The sequence below is a fragment of the Ictalurus punctatus genome, chromosome 2 (genome assembly GCF_001660625.3).
Source record: "Ictalurus punctatus breed USDA103 chromosome 2, Coco_2.0, whole genome shotgun sequence".
NCBI lineage: Eukaryota > Metazoa > Chordata > Actinopteri > Siluriformes > Ictaluridae > Ictalurus > Ictalurus punctatus.
In genome coordinates, this window is record NC_030417.2 from 25177778 (window position 1) to 25199646 (window position 21869).

At 38.5% G+C, this 21869-nt stretch overlaps 2 protein-coding genes across 6 annotated transcripts in view; both read right to left on the bottom strand.

The window, feature by feature from the left end:
* Positions 1 to 5955: 5955 nt before the first annotated feature.
* On the bottom strand, positions 5956 to 11274 carry mfsd6l (major facilitator superfamily domain containing 6-like). 2 transcript variants are annotated; one of them, XM_017462219.3, is made up of 3 exons: positions 10998 to 11274; positions 10767 to 10802; positions 5956 to 8283 (listed from the first exon to the last, which is right to left on the bottom strand). In XM_017462219.3, the coding sequence occupies exon 3, from the start codon at positions 8243 to 8245 to the stop codon at positions 6503 to 6505; it is 1743 nt and encodes a 580-aa protein (XP_017317708.1). In that variant the 5' UTR covers positions 8246 to 8283; positions 10767 to 10802; positions 10998 to 11274; the 3' UTR covers positions 5956 to 6502. The 2 variants fall into 2 exon arrangements, with proteins under 2 accessions (XP_017317708.1, XP_017317691.1); XM_017462202.3 differs by lacking the exon at positions 10767 to 10802 and having other exon boundaries at positions 10842 to 11031.
* Positions 11275 to 12022: 748 nt separating this feature from the next.
* pik3r6b (phosphoinositide-3-kinase, regulatory subunit 6b) overlaps positions 12023 to 21869 on the bottom strand; it is a 25708-nt gene continuing 15861 nt past the window's right edge. For all 4 annotated transcript variants that reach the window (XM_017460850.3, XM_017460834.3, XM_017460844.3 and 1 more), the window contains exons 19-20: positions 16527 to 16630; positions 12023 to 15308 (exon numbers count right to left, since the gene is read on the bottom strand). In XM_017460850.3, the coding sequence (XP_017316339.1) occupies positions 15158 to 15308; positions 16527 to 16630 (255 nt within the window). In that variant the 3' untranslated portion in view covers positions 12023 to 15157. The remainder of the gene's footprint in view (positions 15309 to 16526; positions 16631 to 21869) is intronic.

Sequence of the window (21869 nt, forward strand, 5' to 3'; positions counted from 1 at the left end):
ACTGTGGTGATTACATGACTCAATACTAATTAGAATATTGTCAAATTCTGATTAATATTTGAACATTTCACCTATCGATGTGAACATAGTCACGGTCTCCTCCAACTGTGTAGTTGGTTCTACACTCTTTGGGGGGGAAGGTTCAATCTAGGAGCCATAAGGGTTATTGGGCTTGTTCCACTCAGGGAATCCTGGGAAATATTTACAATATCTCACAAAAGTGAGTACACCCCTCACATTTTTGTAAATATTTGATTATATCTTATCATGTGACAACACTGAAAAAATGACACTTTGCTACAATGTAAAGTAGTGAGTGTACAGCTTGTGTAACAGTGTAAATTTGGACATATTCACTTATGGGTGTACTCACTTTTGTTGCCAGCAAAAGTGTGTTGAGTTAAAAAGTGTGTGTTGAGTTATTTTGAGGGGACAGCAAATTTACACTGTTACACAAGCTGTACACTCACTACTTTACATTGTAGCAAACTGTCCATTTCTTCAGTGTTGTCACATGAAAAGATATAATCAAATATTTACAAAAATGTGAGGGGTGTACTCACTTTTGTGAGATACTGTAGGTCAAACCTTACAGCAGTGTTGCCTAAGCAGGGAGTGTTTCAATTATAATCTTATGGTCTAAGAGTGTATCTACAGAAGGCAGAGCCTACCAGATCACAGTCTGACTGACATCTCAATTCGACTATCTAATGGTTATTTAGCAACTGTTCCATGTTGGTCTTCTTGCAGAGACTAATAACAATTTTATTTTTATAGCCCTTTTTTCAACACCGATATCAGTGCCTCAGTCGTAAATGAGCAAGTCAAAGGCCAAGGAAAATCGAAATTAAGCTACAGAAAAAGCAGGTTAAAAATAACCCAGATTCAACAGTGGCAGTCCATCTTCCTCTGACTAGTGCTGTGAATCATGAGTTTAATGCAAGCAACCAGAGCCCCAAGTCAACTTCCTGCTGTTAACCAGAAATGATGGAGTAAACACACACACACACCTAAGAGCATTTGGCCTTAAGATGTTGAAAGCTTCATTTGCGCTTCGGTAAAACAGACCCTCTACCACCTGTACCTTTCTTCTGTGTGTCAAGCGTGATAAATGTTGCGACGTGAAAGAAATGAAGCATTTCATTGCACATAATGGTGTGGAAATAATTGATTACACTGTGTCCAAATGTAAAATAAATACATTCTTTATCCTCTTTCTGGGGTTCTGCCAGTCATTTGTCCTCATGTCCACTGAGAACAAAGCAATTAGCTGAGCACAGAAAGCAAAGGGACATTGAATTTCTTTTTCCAAAAACTGACCTATTGTTTGAAGGAATTGCAGAGGTCACAGCATAGTATGGAGATTGTCAGCAACAACAGTCTGTGAAAAGTCTCATTAAAATTACAATTCTATCATAAGTCTGCAGTTGGGTGCTAAATTGATTTCTTGAATTTCTGTCCAAGCTTTAATTGAAATCCCATATTTGCTTCCCTCTCTCTAAAGGAACTGGATGAACAATGTCTTGTTATAATGTTTATTCGCCATATTAGCATGGTCTCTATCGATTACATATTTTTTTTTATACAACCAGTAGTACAAGCATACCATCACTGCTCAAAGTGGTTTTAGTTTTAGTGGTTAAGATTCATTACCTTGAAATTAAATGTAATAAAGCCCATTGAAAGTAAGTTAGTGAACTAGACTGGCAACTTAATACTTGAGCGAGCATAGGGTGTGTAAATATGGTTCATGGATGTTTGCCATGCCCCAGTACCCTGAGAGCAAATATTATTATAGTGTTCTTGCCTGCTGATAGCTCCATTATCTTTAACTAAAGTGGTAGTGCCAATCTGCTCCAACACTGATGCCAAGGATCAACAGGAAAAACCCTGGCCTGTTCTGATATGACGCCATGATATGCAGTGTTATTGATTCAGCACTTCCTGTGTGCAGACCTCCTAATCTGTGCATGAACATTATTGGTGAATAACATGCAATACAAAAGATAAGATGAATAAAATATAATTGGAAATGAGGGATATAATGTATTCAAATGGCCTTAAATAGATGCACTGCTCATTGATAAGACTAATGTCGATGAGTTTGGTCATATTAAGATATATGAATTGAACTGAATTGATGTTTATAATTTGGTTTTGCTGTGCTTATTTTATGTCCATTTCTTAGTATATGGTAAGAAAGAAGAAACAATAATCAGCCCCTCCAGGATTTTGCGATCACAGAAATGAACGCAAAATCATGTATATTATGCAATATTTCAAGGAGATTGCCATTTTTGAAGGAGCTTGCAATTACCACAGATTTGGGCCAAGACATGTCACATGGCTTCATCACAACACGCATTCAGCTAAAGCTATCTTTGATTCACATGCGTCGATCATGATTACAGCTAAAAGGTCTCATTTATCAACAAACATCACTTCGAAAGACCTTGCAAAACAATTTTGTGCAGATGCAATTTCACTAATTAGTAGTTTTCCACATAAAAAGCAAAAAAAGAAAACTCTGCAAATTGCATCTCAAATTTAGAAAAAAAAAATCAAGAAAAATCAAGCATTTTTGGCCGCAGCAATCACAAATGAAAACTCCACGAAATCCTATACAGACTGAATAAGCATTTTCAAAACATTGGAAGTAAGCAACAAAAAATTTTCATTTGACTTTGTACTTCTATGTGTCATTTTTCATAACCAACTTGAAGGAGTATAGAAGATCAATCTCGTGTGAAACAGAAGTAGTGCCTAGAATTCAGAAAGTAGCTGTGTAGAAATAGTTAAAATTATAGAAGACAGTGAATGTCACACAATCCTTCTGAAAAAGCTGTCTAAATGCAATTGTGTGAAGGTTAAATGTCTCTGCAGCTACATTTTGGAAAACATTGTTAAAAACAAAAAAACAACAACAAAAAATTGTGTGCCAGTAACACAGTGTGTCCCAAATGTCTCCTTACACAGGGGAAATTAACACTTTTTAGCAAATGGTCCCCCAAAATTGTTCATAGTTAGTGATTTTATATATATATATATATATATATATATATATATATATATATATATATATATATACACACATACACACATTTTTTCAGATAGCATTTAAGAATGCCTTTCACAAAAGAAGAACATTAGAGCTGTAACAACTAAACAATAAAGTCGATAATAATCGATTATGAAAATCGTTGTCAACTAATCTCAATCGATTATTTGGTCTGCGCGCGGTACATTTACTCATTATGTTACTTCTGGTCCGAAAACACGCCTTGGAGAGTGAATACTAAAGTTGTGTCCAAAATGTCCAAATACTATACACACTGTGTACTCTACCGTCTAGTGCAGTGTTTCCGCGGACCCCTAGTGGTCAGTGGTGTAATTGCAACGGGACCGTAGGAAAGTTATAAAACTGTTTAAATAATATTGTATTTTTTTTGTTAAATGTATCAAAATATATTCAAATGAGATGTTTTAAAATTAATCAATTTTATTGTGTTATTCGCATGCATTCACAAATATCACGTTAGCTGAGCTGACATTGATGGATTTATTTTAAATTTATTTACAAATGAAATGATAATTTGCAAAAACCTATGAGTGATAGACAAGTTTAAGTGTCACATTGATGTATAAAATAAACAAAAGATAACTCAGAGAGTCAAATTAAATCTCACACCAACAATAAAATGAAATTGAACCTGGTATTTGAACCAACCTGTGGGGAATGACAGGTTCTACCAATCAACCAGGGATTGCTAGGACTGTAGAATTCCGTACTTTTTGTGCACCCATATAAAGTAATGCATAAATACTAATATATATATATATATATATATATATATATATATATATATATACACATACACACAGTGAGGGAAAAAAGTATTTGATCCCCTGCTGATTTTGTACGTTTGCCCACTGACAAAGAAATGATCAGTCTATAATTTTAATGGTAGTTGTATTTGAACAGTGAGAGACAGAATAACAACAAAAAAATCCAGAAAAATGCATGTCAAAAATTTTATAAATTAATTTGCATTTTAATGAGAAAATGAAATCCTGCAGCACGCGCAAGGTCCGCTGCTCAAGAAAGCACATATACATGCCCGCTGAAGTTCGCCAATGAACATCTGAATGATTCAGAGGACAACTGGGTGAAAGTGTTGAGGTCAGATGAGACCAAAATGGAGCTCTTTGGCATCAACTCAACTCGCCGTGTTTGGAGGAGGAGGAATGCTGCCTATGACCCCTGGAACACCATCCCCACCGTCAAACATGGAGGTGGAAACATTATGCTTTGGGGTTTTTTTTCTGCTAAGGGGACAGGACAACTTCACCGCATCAAAGGGACGATGGACGGGGCCATCTACCGTCAAATCTTGGGTGAGAACCTCCTTCCCTCAGACAGGGCATTGAAAATGGGTCGTGGATGGGTATTCCAGCATGACAATGACCCAAAACACACGGCCAAGGCAACAAAGGAGTGGCTCAAGAAGAAGCACATTAAGGTCCTGGAGTGGCCTAGCCAGTCTCCAGACCTTAATCCCATAGAAAATCTGTGGAGGGAGCTGAAGGTTCAAGTTGCCAAACGTCAGCCTCGAAACCTTAATGATTTGGAGAAGATCTGCAAAGAGGAGTGGGACAAAATCCCTCCCGAGATGTGTGCAAACCTGGTGGCCAACTACAAGAAACGTCTGACCTCTGTGATTGCCAACAAGGGTTTTTAAACCAAGTACTAAGTCATGTTTTGCAGAGGGGTCAAATACTTATTTCCCTCATTAAAATGCAAATCAATTTATAACATTTTTGACGTGCGTTTTTCTGGATTTTTTTGTTGTTATTCTGTCTCTCACTGTTCAAATAAATCTACCATTAAAATTATAGACTGATCATTTCTTTGTCAGTGGGCAAACGTACAAAATCAGCAGGGGATCAAATACTTTTTTCCCTCACTGTATATATATATATATATATATATATATATATATATATATATATATATATATATATATATATATATATATATAAAAAGCACAGAATTAAACTACAGTGCTAAATGAATAATATATATTCTGATGTGTGTCTGTGTATTGGGTTCTTTTCAGTCTTATATAATTGGAAAAACATCTGTGTAAAGTTTAAGTCTGAAGTTTATATTTGTAACACTCAGTTTGCAGATTTTATTTTAAATAAATTAAAAAGTGGTACTGAAAGTCCCCCCATCCGATTAAACAATCAAAATAATTGGCCAACTAATCTATTATGAAAATAATCGTTAGTTGCAGCCCTTAAGAACGTATTGAAATGAATTTCATAGCCTGGTTGGGAAGCGGTCACAAGGTTGCGATGGACTTTAACAGGAAACATGGCAAGCATATGTGCACAAAGTAAGGTCCATGAAGACATGATTTGCCAAGGTTAGTGTGGAAGAACTCGAGTGACCTGCACAGAGCCCTGACCTCACTTTTGGGATGAACCAGAAGGCCAACTATGTGCCAAACCTCCTCGCCCGACATCAGCGCCAGACCTCATTAATGCTCTTGTAGCTGAATGGGTACAAATGCTCAGAGCAACATTGGCGGTTATTATAACAGCAACAGGAAATTGGGATGTTCAAAAAGCACATATGGGTGTGATGGTCAGGTGTCAATTTTGACAATTTTTATCTATTATAGAATATGTCCGAATTTTAAACATTTATAGCCACGTTTAATGTTGTGGACTGTTGTGCATGCCTTAACACTTAGATTAGAACAGTTAAAAACAGCCATTCTCTCACCAGCCTCTCTTTTTTTCTCTTTCAAGAAACTGGGCCAGAAAACGTCACCATATGAACAATTACCTAAGCTTACACACACCTCAGTGTGTACATTGTTACGATAGAAATGATAACATTAAAATGAGTGAATTAATAAAAAAAAACTTGCCAGCAGGACTACTGTCCGAGCTATAGATAATCAAAATTTAATGAACACCTTCGGATGAATCAAAAGCAAAAATTTAACAGTGCTGTGGCATAATTGTATATCTCGTCTGATGCTCTGTGGTGGTGATATATATAATTAGTTTAAGAAAGCCATAAAAACAAACTGTATTTCATTGCTTTTTAAATGTAATATGGTTCCAGGCATTTCTGAGCTTTAAAGAGGCAATAAACAAGAAACAGTTATATAAGCTTTACTTTTCTTTATAAGATTAGCATACTTAACAATATGTAATTTAGGACAATCATATTGGCTTTATGGCAGCTGAAACAAATTGCAGCTCATGCAGCATCCAGCTGTGACAGGCTGAGCAATAGAAGCAAAGCAACTGTGATTTAATGACCTTCTGTAATGTTCTTAAAGCCATTAAGGCCAATCTGGAACAAAGTATAACATTTCAACATACTGACTTTTAAACCCTCCACATTGCAATGTCTTTGACTTTAACAGTCACTCAGCTGGTTTTCTGGCATCATATCTTTGTGGAAGAATGTTTATCATCCTGATTAATCCAGCCTCCTCCAATTATTGTTCCCCTTGTCCTCCTCCATGGCTTTCTCCAACCAGTCATTGTCCTGCTCAGACTCCGACTCGCTCATTTCACTGGCGTCAGCCGCCAGCAGGCGTGAGTAATTTATCCTGCGTTGGCGAGGGATTCTCCACTGCAGCACGGCTAAAGAAATGCACCACACTCCGAGCATTGCTGCTGTACCCTGGAAGAGGATCTTAATCCCAAACTTCTGTACCACAAACCCACCTGCTACACTGCCTAGTCCAGCACCAAGATCTTGATAAAGGGCTTCAAACACTCGCTTCACTGCCAGCTCTGTCCCTGGAGAGGCTATGTCCACAGATTGAGCCTCTAATGACCACCAGAGGGCACCAATGCTGATTCCAGACAGAACCTGAGAAGGAAGTACTGTCCATGGAGTCCACATGAAAGAATAGGAAAGGCACTGCAGAGACAGACCCATGATACCAAGAGGTAGTAACCGGCCATGGGATTTCAGAAGACGAGTTAAACATTCATTCAATGGGGCAAAGGCAGCCTGGCACAGAGGCACAACAGCCAAAGTAATACCCATTTGAAGCTCTGTAGCATTGTGATCTTGCATCTGCCACAGAAGGAAATCAGATACAGCAGAGCCTGCCATGCCAGCAAGGACAGCAGTGACGGCACAGAGCAGTGCCTGCGAGTCTCCTCGTACTAGGTGCAGTGCCTTCAAGCCAGCCCCAGGAACATGTTCACGTTTGTGCCGGTAAAGTGGTAACAAAGCAGCAAGAGGCATTGCTAGAACCATGAGCAGAGAGTAGGTGTAAAAATGCAACACTGTTCCAATTAAACAGTAAAGGAGGCTTACTAGAATACCAGAGCATCCCATACCACCAGCAGTCCCTAACAATCTCCATGGTTTAACAGCCCTGTGACGTTCGGTGGCATCCACAAAATCAAGGTACTCATGGAGCCCATCATCAGCTGTCCATGTCAATGGAGCAGCCAGAATCTCCCATAGGATTATGATGATCATGACCAAGAAAAACATTTGATGTTGTGTGTCCATGACTTTCAAGCTCCCAAGGAATTCATATTGCATCTTGTTGATCTCCTGCTGCTTTTGTTCACGCTTGGTTAAAGATCTGCTCCTGTTATCTGGTGAAGGCATCTGAAAAGTTTTTATTTCCAAAGATTCTTTCCAGTCACTTTGATTGTTTGCTGTATTCACAGTGGTACTCTGGTTGTTATGTAATTCTGAGATTCTGACTGGCGTTGTAGGTATGTATTCAGTGTTATTGTACTCTTCAGTAGGCGTCATCTTGTGTTCTGTTGAGAACAAAACAGGTGTAGAGAATTTTTGTAGCGTTGTCTTGGGTTTCAGAGTAGTTGAGCTAAGCTCATGTACTGCATTCAGCTGACTAATATTACAACTTCGGCTCTCTGTGCTCTTTCCTGTGGGTGGGAAGAGCAGAAGCACTAATGCAACTGCTGCTGAGCAAATGAGAGACCCTGTTATGACCATGCGCCGTTTATTATGACGCCTGGCCAGGATGCAGGAGAGAGGTGTCCACACCAGTGCAACTACGTGTTTAACAGCCATGATGGTGCCTGTCATGACAGCAGTGAGGCCAAGGTGCCGAAAGTAAATGGTGAGGAAGGGCAAAAGGCAGCCTCTGGCACAGGAATAGAGGAAATGGAAGAAAGCTGCAAAGCCTACTGCTCCTCTGACATCCCATTGCTTGTTCCTTTTCATGGCTGCTCCCTCTGTTACAGCAAACAGTCATAAGACCTCTGTGAATGAATGAATAAACAAGTATGTTAATAGTAGGGTAAGTAACTAACTTTTTTTTTTTTTTACTAAGTCACAGCTTAGTAAATACATCCGTCTTCAATTATTTGCTAACTTTTAGGAGTACTGTGCACGTGTTTAACATTCCATGCCATTGCTTTGTTTCAACACAAAGACCTGTTGTGTAGTGTATATATATATATATATATATATATATATATATATAATAAACTACTGCTAAAATATGATTGTTTTGTTTTTGCTTCGTTATATGGCTAGCTTTACCCAAGCCCAAGCAACCTTTAATTTAACCAGTTTGTCTCAGATTTCCCTGTGAACAAAAGTGTCGGGGTTTTTTTTGTACACAACTAGTCAAATCTTTGAGCACACAAAGATGTGTGTGCCCTTGACATTTTTGATTTATGGCTGATTTAAAGAATTAAGACTGAATGGGTTTTTATCCTGAGACAAACGTAAAGTTAATGCCCATGTATAAGTTGTTTTTCCGAATAAAACTGCATTTTTAATACGTTTTTACTAAAAACAAGTAGTTCTTCTAGTTCATTTAGCGCTTATGAGAAGCATTGAGGAACTCTGCCTATTTGGGAAAAGCCTCCTGGGTGAAGCTCCTACACAAAGCTGGTTAAGAAAATGCAAAGAGCTTCTGAACACTTAAGAATTTAACACTTCCCTTAGGCGTTGTGTAACTACAGTGTGTTATTACCCTAAAATAATAAAGAAAATTATGAAAACCCTTAAATGAGCAGGGGCATCCAGACTTTTGATTGGTAATGTATAGTGGGGGAAATAAGAATTGAACACGTATTGAAATAAGTATTGAACATTTCTTTCAGTAAATATATTTCTAATGAGGCTATTCACATGAAATTTTCACCAGTCATCAATATTTACTCAAGAAATCTGGAAATATAAAGATTTCACAACATTAAAGTCCATAAATGAAGTCATATGACAGGAAAAAAGTATTGAACATGCTAAGAAAAAGTAGTTCTCCAAGGCAAGGTGAGGCAAGGCAAGGAACCAGCTGAAATCTGTAAGTATCCCTCCTATCTGTGCAAATTAATATCAGCTGGGTTAGTAAATTCATGGTCTACAAAAAGGCTTTTCGTTACCAAGGTGTCACACAAGAAACATCTCATGATTGGTAAAAGCAAAGAGCACTCCCAAGACCTTCACAACCTTATTGTTGCAAAACATATTGATGGAATCGGATACAGATGTATTTCAAAACTTCTGAATCCTCCAGTAAGCGCCATTGGGGCCATTATCCCCAAGTAAAAGCAACATCACTCCATCATCAACCAGCCACGCACTGGAGCTCCTCGCAAGATTTCTGACCAGGGAGTCAGAATAATAGTCAGAAGAGTAGCAAGGACCACTCGGAAAGAGCTCCAGACACACTTGAAGGCAGCAAGTACCATCGTCACAAAGAAAGCAATAGGCAATGCACTCCCACTGCTCACGGCAATGGAACCTCTCAATTGGTTTCAGAGAAAAAAAAAAATCAAGGTGTTAGAATGGCACAGTCGATCCCCTGACTTGAATCCAATTGAACAAGATTTAAAGACAAAATATTTAGAAGAATGGGCCAAAATCCCACCTGAATACTGCAGCCTATTAATTTCTTAATACAGGAAGCATCTTGAAGCCGTCATTACAAACAAAGCCTTAAACACATTTATGTTAGCGTGTTCAATACTTTTTTCCTGTGTCATTCCACTTTATTACACATAACTTTATTTATGGACTTTAATGGTGTGAATTCTTTATATTTCTGGATTTCTTGAGTTAATACTGATGTCTGGTGAAAATTTCATGCGGATAGCCTCATTGGAAACATATTTACCGAACTAAATGTTAACGCATCCAACACTTATTTCCCCCACTGTATGCATTCTTGTCTGCCTACAGCATCAAAAGAAACTGGCAAAGAAGTCTGTAACTGAGTAATCTTGAAATAATTAAACTACAACTACTTTTATAAATGCCAAACTAATTATATAATATGGTGGAATTTGCTGTGTTCTGTTTGAGTATGGGTTTATATGGTTCAGCACTTTAAGCACATTCCACTGTATCGAGATGTAAAGAAATGTTCATTTTGAGATCTTTGCATAGGCTTTATGGAACCTGGGCTAATACATCCAGAGAGGAGGATTGTGTTTACACCATCTGGAAGGAAAGTGCGTGAGTTTACGGAACTTGTTACAGGAACTGTATTTACATACCGGTTCAGGTAGGTCATACTGTGGGCTACAACTGTTTAAAATGGCAAACGAACATTATTTACAACCATGTGGCCATGTTTCCTTATTGAATAAATTAGACTGCCTGACCAGGAAGTGGCCAAAGCGAAAATATGGAAAATATCCACTCTATCCAATGTCTTATAAAGACGGAACTTTAGCAATCTAGACTATTTTAAAAAGTAGGAAAGACCCGGATTTGTGTCGCGCGCTGTTACCTGTACACCTGTTCCAGTGTGTTTGTACACGTCATGCTGCGAAAAAAAAGAAAAGAAGAAGAAGTCATTATTTACCTTTACCGACTGTCTCCTAACAGCGCAGTGGAGTCATGCTGTTTAGGTGTGGAAAACAGAAAAAGAAAATCCTCTGTATCCGTTATGTGTGAAAGTTGTCCCAAACCTTCAGAAAGCGAGTGAGAGACTGTATTGTATACGGCTAGAGTTGCTTACCTTTCGGGGCGTTTTTACTCACTAGCGCCGCCTGTCTGCGGTCACTAATATCACGTTTCAACATGGCGGGAAGGAGTGTACTATATAAAGGTTGTGGGTGCTACTCATTTCTTATTTGTGCGTCCACGTTTCCTTTCCTCGCTTCCTTTCCTTGCATCTTTGCTCTACTCACTTAGGATGCGAGAGAAGGATGCAAGTATGAGACGCGATAGTGATGTGTCGTTTATGAACAATACGTTCATTTTGAAACATCTTTAATATGACTCGGGAGCAACGAGTTGTCTCAGAGAGTGATTCGTTCATTTTGTGTTGACCGCGCATGCGCTGCAACGTCACCATAGGTTCTGTACAGGAAACAGAAGTGATTAGTTCACCTCCTGAGTCTTCAGGTTCGAGTCATTCGTTCATTACATGACCGCCCCATAGGCAATGCACCATGCAGTACCGGAAACAGAAATGATTAGTTCACTTGTCGAGTCTTCGGGTTTGAGTTGTTCGTTCATCACGTGACCGTCCCATAGGCAATGCACCATGCAGTACTGGAAACAGAAATGGTTAGTTACCCTCTCGAGTCTTCGGGTTCGAATCGTTCGTTCATCACTTCACAGCCCCACTGCATTCCGCCTATGGGGCGGTCAAAAAAAGATTTGTTCATTTTGCTGAACGAGATTCAAAGATCCAAGTCAGCAAAAGGATCCAAGCTTCCCATCACTAAGATGCGAGGAGAGATCTGAAGCAATTCAAATAGAATATCCTCGCTCTCTCAAGTATCACTTCAAAGTGGTATCACTTAAGCACCAGCACCACTTGCTCAGCTGGATGACCTCACTGTGCTTCAGGGATCTGTCTGTTATGTTGTATGAGCTTGAATAATAACAACATTCTTAATAAAGCAAAATGCACTGATAGTATGTGAAATGTCTGGGTTATTCAACAATGAATTAATCAATAAAACATAATTTGTTGAGTCTTTTGTGCAGCTTTGCATATCTAAATGTGCAAGGATCAAATAATTACAATACTCATTGTAGGCATATTATTATTTAATTATATTTCACATAAAATTCCATCACATCAACAAAGGACGTTTTGTTTGAGATTGTGGCAGATGTGAAGGAGGAGGGGTATTTATATGTGCATCAAGTTTTTCGACAATAAAAACACTTCTGCATAGGATAAACCTGTGTATCCTCACTCCTAGCTCCTCTGGAAGCTTCCTCACTCCTTGCCTCCTTGCAATGTAATTAGAGAACTGATATTTCCTTCAAGATGGTTGACTTTGCTTGATTTCCGGGTTACGGGCTGGAGGGTGGATTTTCGAGGATTGCATCAATTTGAGGGGCATGTTATGTCTAGTAGATACCATTAAGGACCAATAATGGCAATGGTAATAGTAGTAATGGTTAGCTGATGCTTGCATTGGTATTTGTAGTGGAAACGTTAGAATTTCTGTGATGGCTTCTATTGTTGTTGTTTTTTCACCAGGGAAATGTCTTTCTCTAGGACCATGGTGCAATACAGAACAGTACGCAAGACTTCATAAAGTGCACTACACAACAGTGTGAGAAGAGTACAGGACAATAAATACACAAAACAGAGCAACAGGAAAGTGAATACACAGGACACAAATTCACAGAACATGGGCTGTAAACTGTAAACTATTGTGTAATTTAGCAGCAATAAGTATAGCAGGAATGTACAAAGTGACTGATGCAGCTATGTAAAGTGCGGTGTGCAGTGATACTGAGTCTTACTGGGTTAGGAGTTTGACTAGACCAGGTGACTATTGGGAGGAAGCAGGGTGATGAGTAATCTGACTGCCTCAGGGAAGAAACTGTTGCAGAGACTGCTGGGGGTGGCACAGATGCTCATGTACCTTCTTCCAGATGGCAGGAGGGTGAAGAGAGGGGTGAGAAGGATTGTCCACAATACTGGTGGCTTTGCGGATGCAGTGATTGTATTTTATCCATGAATTTTCCACCAATTTGATATTACTTATAAGCCTACTTGGCTTTGAATGATTAAAGTTTGGATTAAACCCACAGCTCCAGTATTCTGGGTTCAATACCGAGTTCAGGTTACTATCTGTGCAGCATTTCATATTGTACTTCATATGTTTGCATGGGTTTTCTCCAGTTTCTGCAGCTTCCTTCCACTGTCCATTGCCATTAGGTGTACTTAAGGGTGTGTGTATGTGTGTGTAAATGGTGCCCTGCAATGGACTGGCTTCCCATCCGGGATGAATTCTCCCACCTTGCGCCAAGTGTTATGGCAATAGGCTCCGGAGTTATGGTGACCCTGATCAGAATACAGTGGTTACTGAAGATGAATAAATGATGGGTTATGAATTCCACCATTGCAAAAACAATAAAGACCCCTTTGATATGCTTACAGTCCCTGGATCACACTTTGAGAACCACTGATCTAAAGTACTGCCTTCAGTACATGCTTGAGATGCACACCATTTTCATATCAGTTCACTAGTGGAATAACAAAAACATAATGGAATAACTAAAAACATTTTTGTGAGAAACATAAAATAATACAATAATGTGTGACATGCATGATAAAATGTTCTTATGTTAAACACTGTGCTATCTGTGCATCTGTCCACTATGTGTTTAGGCCACAAGGGGGACAACGTCCCTGAAACTTGTGTATTTCAAGTGTAAACCACTACTGAGATCATTCATTAACAATTTTACTAGACAGTAAATGTAGACTGTTGTAGAAAGGTTTTGAACAAGCACAACACATCATGGCTAAGAGGTGCATCAAGATCTGCTGAAGAAAATAAAGACATTCTATGGTGTTAAAATGTCATATTTAGGTCATGATGCCGATAGGGTTTAAATGGAAATGTACCAGGATTTGTATGGAGCAGGTACAATTATCAACTATATCTCATGTGTTCATTTGTTGGACTTAAGTTCTTATTAAAGAGAGAACTTGGCAAGACTGGAAGCAGTTATGAAGATCATAATTCAGATTACAAGAAGTGTCATGTCATGGCAGCCTGTATGCCTGACCACTGCCTGTCTTTGTTTATCTTTTGCCTTGCCCTCTGGATATAAAAATCTTCATTAAAGCTCTTGTCTGCAATTGCATCTGTCTTATCCTCCATTATATGGCAAGAAGTAGACATGCAGGACATGACGGCTTACAGATAGGACATCATATGTAGCCATTTTCATGCACAGACAAAATTCTTATTTTGTGCAAAAATAAGAGTGACCTCCATATACTGTATTTTCCTGCTCTAGCCTTCACAATTGCCAGTTCTGTACCCATTTAAACACATTTTGCATTGACATGTTATGGAGAGCTGTTCTCCCCTATCCTTAAAACTGAAGGAATATATTTTGAAAAAATCCCAGAGACATGTCAAATGTATACCAAAGCTGTTTTGGTGATTCATGGAGGGCCAGCTGCTTACTAAGATGATGTTTTTCCCTCTGACTTGTCACCCATTTGATATTATATCAACAGAATGGCATCAGAGTGCAAGATGTAAATGACATCTATCTTTGGTTATGAAAAATAAATATTTCCACATGTATTAGCAAATCTACCCTACATCAAACTGACTAATAAATAAAATTTGTGTGTATATCGCTCATGTGAGTTTTACTTACAGCCGAAGTGTCTAAATATTTCTTTTATATAAATATTTTTTTGTGTGTTCTTTTATCTCAGTGATTTCATGCATATGGTGCTTGTTTTCTTTCTTTCTCTAACTTGTCTAATTTGTGAATTATATGAAGGAGAATAGGAAATGAGTAAAGATGCACCCTAATACCGACCCACTGTGAATACCTACTATCTTCTAAACATATAGTATTTAGATATACTTTTATAGCAGAAATTATTAGTAAATTAAAGGCTGTATCTGGAGTATCTATAGAAGTGATTGACACAAAACCATATTGGGATGTTAAGACTATTTAAATAATCAAAAAGACATCATACAGAGGTATTCACAATCTGACACAGAATAGCAATAACAAAAAAAAAACTGTTGTACTTTACTTGTGTTTTTACCTGCCTGTATTGGGTGAGATGCCAAATGCACAGACATAGACACATGCACAGAGGTATGTAATTTCAATCTGTAGAGTTCATGATCAGTAGCAGGAGTGTGCATGATTGTTGCATTATTGTCACTGAGAAGCTCCAGAGAAGGTGTTTATGGGTAAAGAGAAAGTCTTGCTCAGAAATTTGCTCAGTCCCGAGTCGTCCTCCATCAGACTGTGTTTAGACTTGCTCTTCTGAAGAGAGTATCCAGGGTCTGTGCACGGAGACACCTCTATGCTACATAACAGAGAAACTAAATTATATATCTACCTTAGCACTGTTACTCATATTAAACAAATAATTAAATCATCAAATATACTACATCATGGTCCTGATATACACAATACACAAATATAAGAAACCTAGATGCTGCTTTGAGCTAAGTTTGATGCAACAAAGACAATTTTCCAGATCAATGTCACCATTGATTGAACAGAATTCAGAGAGTCCATGAAGCTGTTTGTGAAAATGGCAGCATTTGGAAGCAAGTATAATTTTTCTCAGGAGAAATTGTGTTTTTATTTTATGAGGGACTTGTAGTTTATTGCTCTTTTTACTTCTCATTAAAATAACTTCAGTTCTTGGCTAATATCCGATATGTAGCATTTGGTAAGATACATTTTTCCAATTTGGTAGTTGGATTTGTGATTAGCTGTAGTTGTTGCAAATGTTGCGATTAAATGCAGTTGGATTTGTGATTGAACATCATTATCTGCGTTAATCATGCAGGCTGTGTATATCATGTCATAACTAAGCTAGCTACAGGTGTCACTTTACCTTCAGATTTCATTAAGTTACTTGATAAAATTAAAATGAATATGTTGCTGTTAAGCTACTGTCATTAGCCATAACATTAAAACCACCTGCCTACTATTGTGTAAGTCACCTTAGTGTTGCCAAGGAGAGGTGGAGATCTAGGGAATTCCCTATGTAAGCGATGAGCACATACTTGGCCGTCCACATGATGTAAAAGACAATGTGATTCATCAGACCAGGCCACCTACTTCTATTGGTCCATGGTCCAGTTTTAATGCTCATTTTAATGTAAATAACTGATATTTGTATTTCTACATGACAGAAATACATTATTTCGAGAGTTCTCATATTTCGAGAGTTTACTGTACGTAGTCGTGTTATTGCTTATTCTAGTTAAATGAATAAAAAAAAAACTCCTGGAATTCCAAAGTTTATTACTAGCCTCATATTACAGTGATTTTAATAGCTGTTAGTAGATTAAAAAGTTATCAGTAGCAGTATAATGCAAAATGTATGATGTTGCTAAAAATCAGATTTTGTAAACAATGTTAACGCAAGGGATTCTTACCCCTCCTAATGTGGTGAGTGTTGATGTATAAAAGTAAGCAACACTGATGCATGATAGTAAGCAACAGCAGCTAATGCGGCATCTAGATTTATTATATCTATGGTACAATGCGGCTACCCGACTTTATTTACCTCTGGACATGTTTGAAGGTCCTACACGGGTCTTTGTCCAGGCATACAGTAAATGTTTTCTCTTGCAGGGCTCTGATGCAAATGTTGGTCACTCTAAGGGTAGGCTATGAGAAAATACACTGTTAGTAATGCCATAATACAAATGTAATTTCATAAAGTAGGACAAATTCCTTGGTCAAGCTCTGTTTTTTGTTCATTTGAAACATTTGCTGCCACTTTCCCTAAATATGTACCAGTCCGTTTATAGACAGGACAGCTACTGTGTAGCTCAGTTTATAACATTATGCATTTAGTTCATTTATTTCTTGAAAATATTAATTTTAAACTTTAATATTAAGCTTTAATGAGCATTCTTGGTAGCTGGGATTGTTTTCACTAGCTAACATAGCAGGTAGATTTTCTCAGTTGGAAACTATGGGATTCTAGCTCAACTAGACGGCAGTTCTTGTCTTGAAACGTGTGGGTATTTGTGGAAATGCCCTAAAATAGATTAAGTCATTCATTCGAAAAAATAGGAGTTTTTCGGTTTGCACAGTTTGTATCGCTCTCAGCACCCCTATCATGTGGTATACCGCAAGGTTAGATTTTAGTACCCATTTTCTTTTCTCTTTTTATGCTACCGTTAGGAATGATTTTGGGTAAATATGTAAGAATGAAATGTCATTTCATTCTTATGCCGATGATTTTCAATTGCATCTGTCTTTTAACCCAAATTCTTCCAGTGCCATGGGAAACTTGTTGGCATGCGTAGATGAGGTAAAGTCATGGATGGCTGCAAACTTTTTGAGTGTTAATAAATTGAAAACTGAGGTGTTTATTTTTGGTCCCCCTGCAATGAGTGATACGGCTGGAATTAACCTGGGTATGTTGAGCCCTTGTAGGAAACATCAAGTAAAAAAAATGGCTGTGATCTATGATAGTGCTTTAAAATTTAACTCTCAAATAAATGATATTGTTAAAGCTAGTTTTATTCAACTAAGAATGTTTGCTAAGATTAAGCCTTTATTAGCCCATATAGATTTGGAGAAGATCATTCATGTTTTTATTTTCTCTCGATTAGATTATTCTAACTCGCTTTGCTATGGTACTCAAACAAAACTTTTGGACAAATTACAGATGGTCCAAAATGTAGCTGCAAGACCACTGACAGGTACTCGGAAATATGATCATATTTTCCCTGCCTTGAGATCATTGCATTGGTTGCCAGTACCTTACATAATTAATTTTAAGATTCTAATCTTCGTTTTTAAATCTTTGCATGGTACAGACCCTCCATACATTATGGATCTTATTCATATTCATGAGTCAAAGAGATCATTACAATCTAATGTGCAAAATCTCCTACATGTTCCTCAATCGACACTAAAGAGCAGAAGTGACTACACATTTGCGGTAGCTGCCCCAAGGCTATGGAACAGTTTAACAGAGAATTTGAGACAATCATCATTGTTGAATGAACTTAAGAAGCATTTAAAAACATTTCTTTTACATTAGCTTTTGATCAGGTATGAGTGTTGAGGTATTGTCATTGTAGCTACTCATCTGAGTTTTTCTTGAATAGTGTGTGTTGATATTTTAAAGTTGTGGTTATTAATCCTTGTAATTTTATTTGATTACATTGTACAGCACTGTGGTCAACAATGTTGTTTTATTATGTGCTTTATAAATAAAACTGGACTGGACACTGACTGGTAGCAGTAACTTGATCAGTTTATGTCTCAGTTAACAATAAAGTTTACAGTCGCTTCATAAATTGATTAAAAACATTATTTTAAAAAAAGCAAATCACAATTGATGCACATTCTTTGTTCTTCATTTTCTAGGAATAGAGTTAAAAACCTTGTTTTATTTATTTATTTATTTTGTAGTTAATTAAGAGAAATTAAACTGCCATCTTGCTCCAACCAAAGTGACTTGAACACACCTGAAGTCTTAATTACAACTTCCCTATTCATAAGGAGGAACTTTCCTGGAGGATTTGAATGCACCACAAAACACCCAAACTCTCTCCTGTTCAAGTGCACCGTTATTCTGATCACACACACCTGGACTCAATTACACTATCACTGCCACACTACATGAGAACTGTCAGTTCACACATTCATTGTGAAGTTTCCTCTCTGTGTCATTTTGTACGTCAATACCAAGCCTTTTGAATGCTGTATGTCTCCCTGGTTTTGATTAGTTCTGGTTTTCTCATTTTGTGATTTTGCCTAGTCCAGTTCTTATTGTTTATGTAGTATATTGTGTATGCACATCATTCAGTATACAACTGAAGAGGAATACTACATGGTGTCAGAAAGAGTGGTTTTGACAAACTTGATCTTGCATTTGGTAGACACGATGGGAAAAGCATTGGGGGAAAAAAAGACCCCGAATGAGCCTGTCGGCGCATCATGACTAAAGTGAGTTTGCTATAGTGTGACAAGTCTACAAATAAAGTGAACACAAGTCACTGAAAGCAGCATAAAAACACTGATTGTCATAGATCAGTTCAGACTACCACCTCCATTAGTTCTATCGGAGAACATTGGTGAAAGCTGGAGGTGATGGATACAGCGGTTCAACATTTGCAGAGACCCAGGTCTTACTCAAAAGGTGAAAAGGTAAAAACAGCCATTCTACTCCATGCATTAGGAGAAGAAGCCTTAGAGGTGTACAACTCGCTCTCTATTGAGCCACAAGGAGAGAATGAAATAATGCAGGATATAATAACAGCATTAGAGAAGAACTGCTTGCCACAAAAAAAGTCATCTTCGAGAGGCATCAGTTCTGGGCCTACTCCATGCCTTAATCAGTTAGTATTGATAAGTATATGACTACGATCAAACAAAAAGCAAAGACTGAGTTTGGCTCAGCAGAGGCTGACATAAGAGACAAGACTGTGTTCCGCATCAATGACCAGCGTCTAGAGGAAAGACTTTTAAGGGAAGTCAACCAAACTCTAGAGAAAACCATGTACATTTGTAGAGCCGCAGAGGCAGAAAAGGCACAGATACAAGCAATGGTAGAGCAAAATATAACAGTTCAGGCCATAGAAAAGAAGACAAGAGATATAAAACCAAACAAGAGATATGAAAAAACATCTCAACAGCAAAAAGCAAATGCGGACTCCTTCGTGTACAAAAAGTGTGGAAAATTGCACCTCCCACGTCAGTGCCCAGCCTTTGGAGCTACATGTCATGCCTGTGGGAAACATAATCACTTCGCCACAATGTGTAAATCAGAACAAAAAGAAGCACAGCCAAAGCACAAATGAAATGTCACTGTGGATTCATTGTTCGTCGGAGCAGTAGAAGTAAACCAGATGCACAGTTCTGTAAGCAAAGCATGGTACATGGATATAGACATTGTGTTATAGTGAAATTCAAATTGGAATCAGGGGCTGAAGCAAATATTCTGCCCTGGGCTATTTATAAAACTTTACAGGGACCAGTGCAGTTGCAACCTACCTCAACCATACTGGTGACATGCAGAGGGACAAAACTAAAGCCACAGGGTGTAGCAAAACTGCAGTGCGCCACACCCAAAATGCAACTCCGTTTACCCTACATCACTAGTCACTCATCCACACCAACCCTCGATAAGGAAGCATACGAACAGATGCAGTTACTGAAAAGAATAGAGACTGTGGTAACCAAGCATCCTGTCTCTAAAGAGAAGCTGATAGCTCAATACCCCACAGTTTTTGAAGGTCTGGATCAGTTTCCGGGGGAACAGCACATACATATTGATCCAAAAGTTCCTCCTATGCACATTCAACCCTCTATGGGGTAGATACAGGTTTAAACGCCTACTGTTCGGTGTCAAGTCTGCTAGCGAAGTTTTCCTGCTGCACAACAATGAATTATTTGGTGATGTAGAAGCTGTGCACATTGTAGCTGATGATATGATTGTCACAGCCGCCACAGAACAAGAACATGACTTGATTGTTGCTAAAGTTTTGGAGAGAGCAAAACAGTTTAATGTAAAAGTCAACCATAACATGATTCAATACAAGGTGAATAATGTACATTTCATGGGACATGTGATAACTCCACAGGGGGTGAATGCAGATGAAGGCAAGTTACAGGCTGTAGTGAGCATGCCGGAACCCACAGACAGACAAGCACTGCATCGCCTGCTAAGTATGATAAAATATCTAGCTCCATTCATCCAAGGTAAGGCATCACTCACAGCTCCTCTTAGACATCTATTGAGAAAGGACATAGCATTCCAGTGGCAACCAAGGCACGACTGGGCACTTAAAACGGCTCTGACCAACACACCAGTTCTCAGGTATTATGACCCCAACGGAACACTATCTATACAAACAGATGCATCAAAAGATGGCTTAGGATCATGTTAAATTTTCGAGGCAGCCGATAGCATATGTGTCCAGAGCTTTAACAGACACAGAAAAGAAGTATGCTCAGATTGAGAAAGAGCTACTAGCGATTGTTTTCTCTGCCAAGAAATTCCATCAATTCACGTATGGGCATAGTGTTAATGTACCACAAGCCATTGGAGGCTTCAAAAATCCACTGAGCAAAGCACCAACGAGATTCCAGCATATGCTCTTACAATTTCAGTGATATGACCTCAATGTCCGGTACACACCTGGCAAAGACTTGCTGATTGCAGATGCGCTGTCACACACTGTTGCCGAAGGTCAACACACGTCTGGACATGTGAGGAAATGCTGAAACAGGTCACAGAAGCTACTGCAAGAGATTGTACACTCCAGATGCTAATGAAACCACAAAAGGCTGGCTGGTCGACACATAGAAAACAGCGTGATTGCTCAATCCAACAGTACTGGCCTGTTAGACACTCAGTAGCTATACAAGGTGGCATATTACTGGTATCAGACAGAATCTTAATTCCTGAGTCGATATTATCAGTGATGCTGCAGGAACTACATATTGCACACCAAGGAATCTAACACACAAAAGTGCATGCTAGAAAGTTTCTGTATTGGCCTGGTATGAACAAACACAAAGAACAGATGGTTGAGACATGTCCAACATGCCAACAGTTTCGGCCTAGGAACCAGAGAGCGCCTCACATTCCTCATGAAATCCCAGAGCTTCCCTGGTTAAAAGTAGCTGCTGACATTTTCGAAATCAGAGGTCAGTCATTTCTTCTGCTTACATGTCAAAGTTTCCTGAGGTAATAAATTTCAGAGACAAGACAGCATGCACAGTCATTGAAAAGATGAAAGCAGTGTACATTAGGCACGGCATCCTCGAAAGAGCTAGTGTGTGATCATGTGCCATTTGCCAACTACGAGATGAGGAGATTTGCAGCAGTGTGGGGCATTAAGTTAACAAGTCCAGCCTACCCTCAATCAAACGGGCTAGC

Coding starts and splice junctions, on each gene's coding strand:
- mfsd6l (XM_017462219.3), bottom strand. CDS start 8,245: ATGAAAAGGAACAAGCAATGGGATGTCAGAGGAGCAGTAGGCTTTGCA.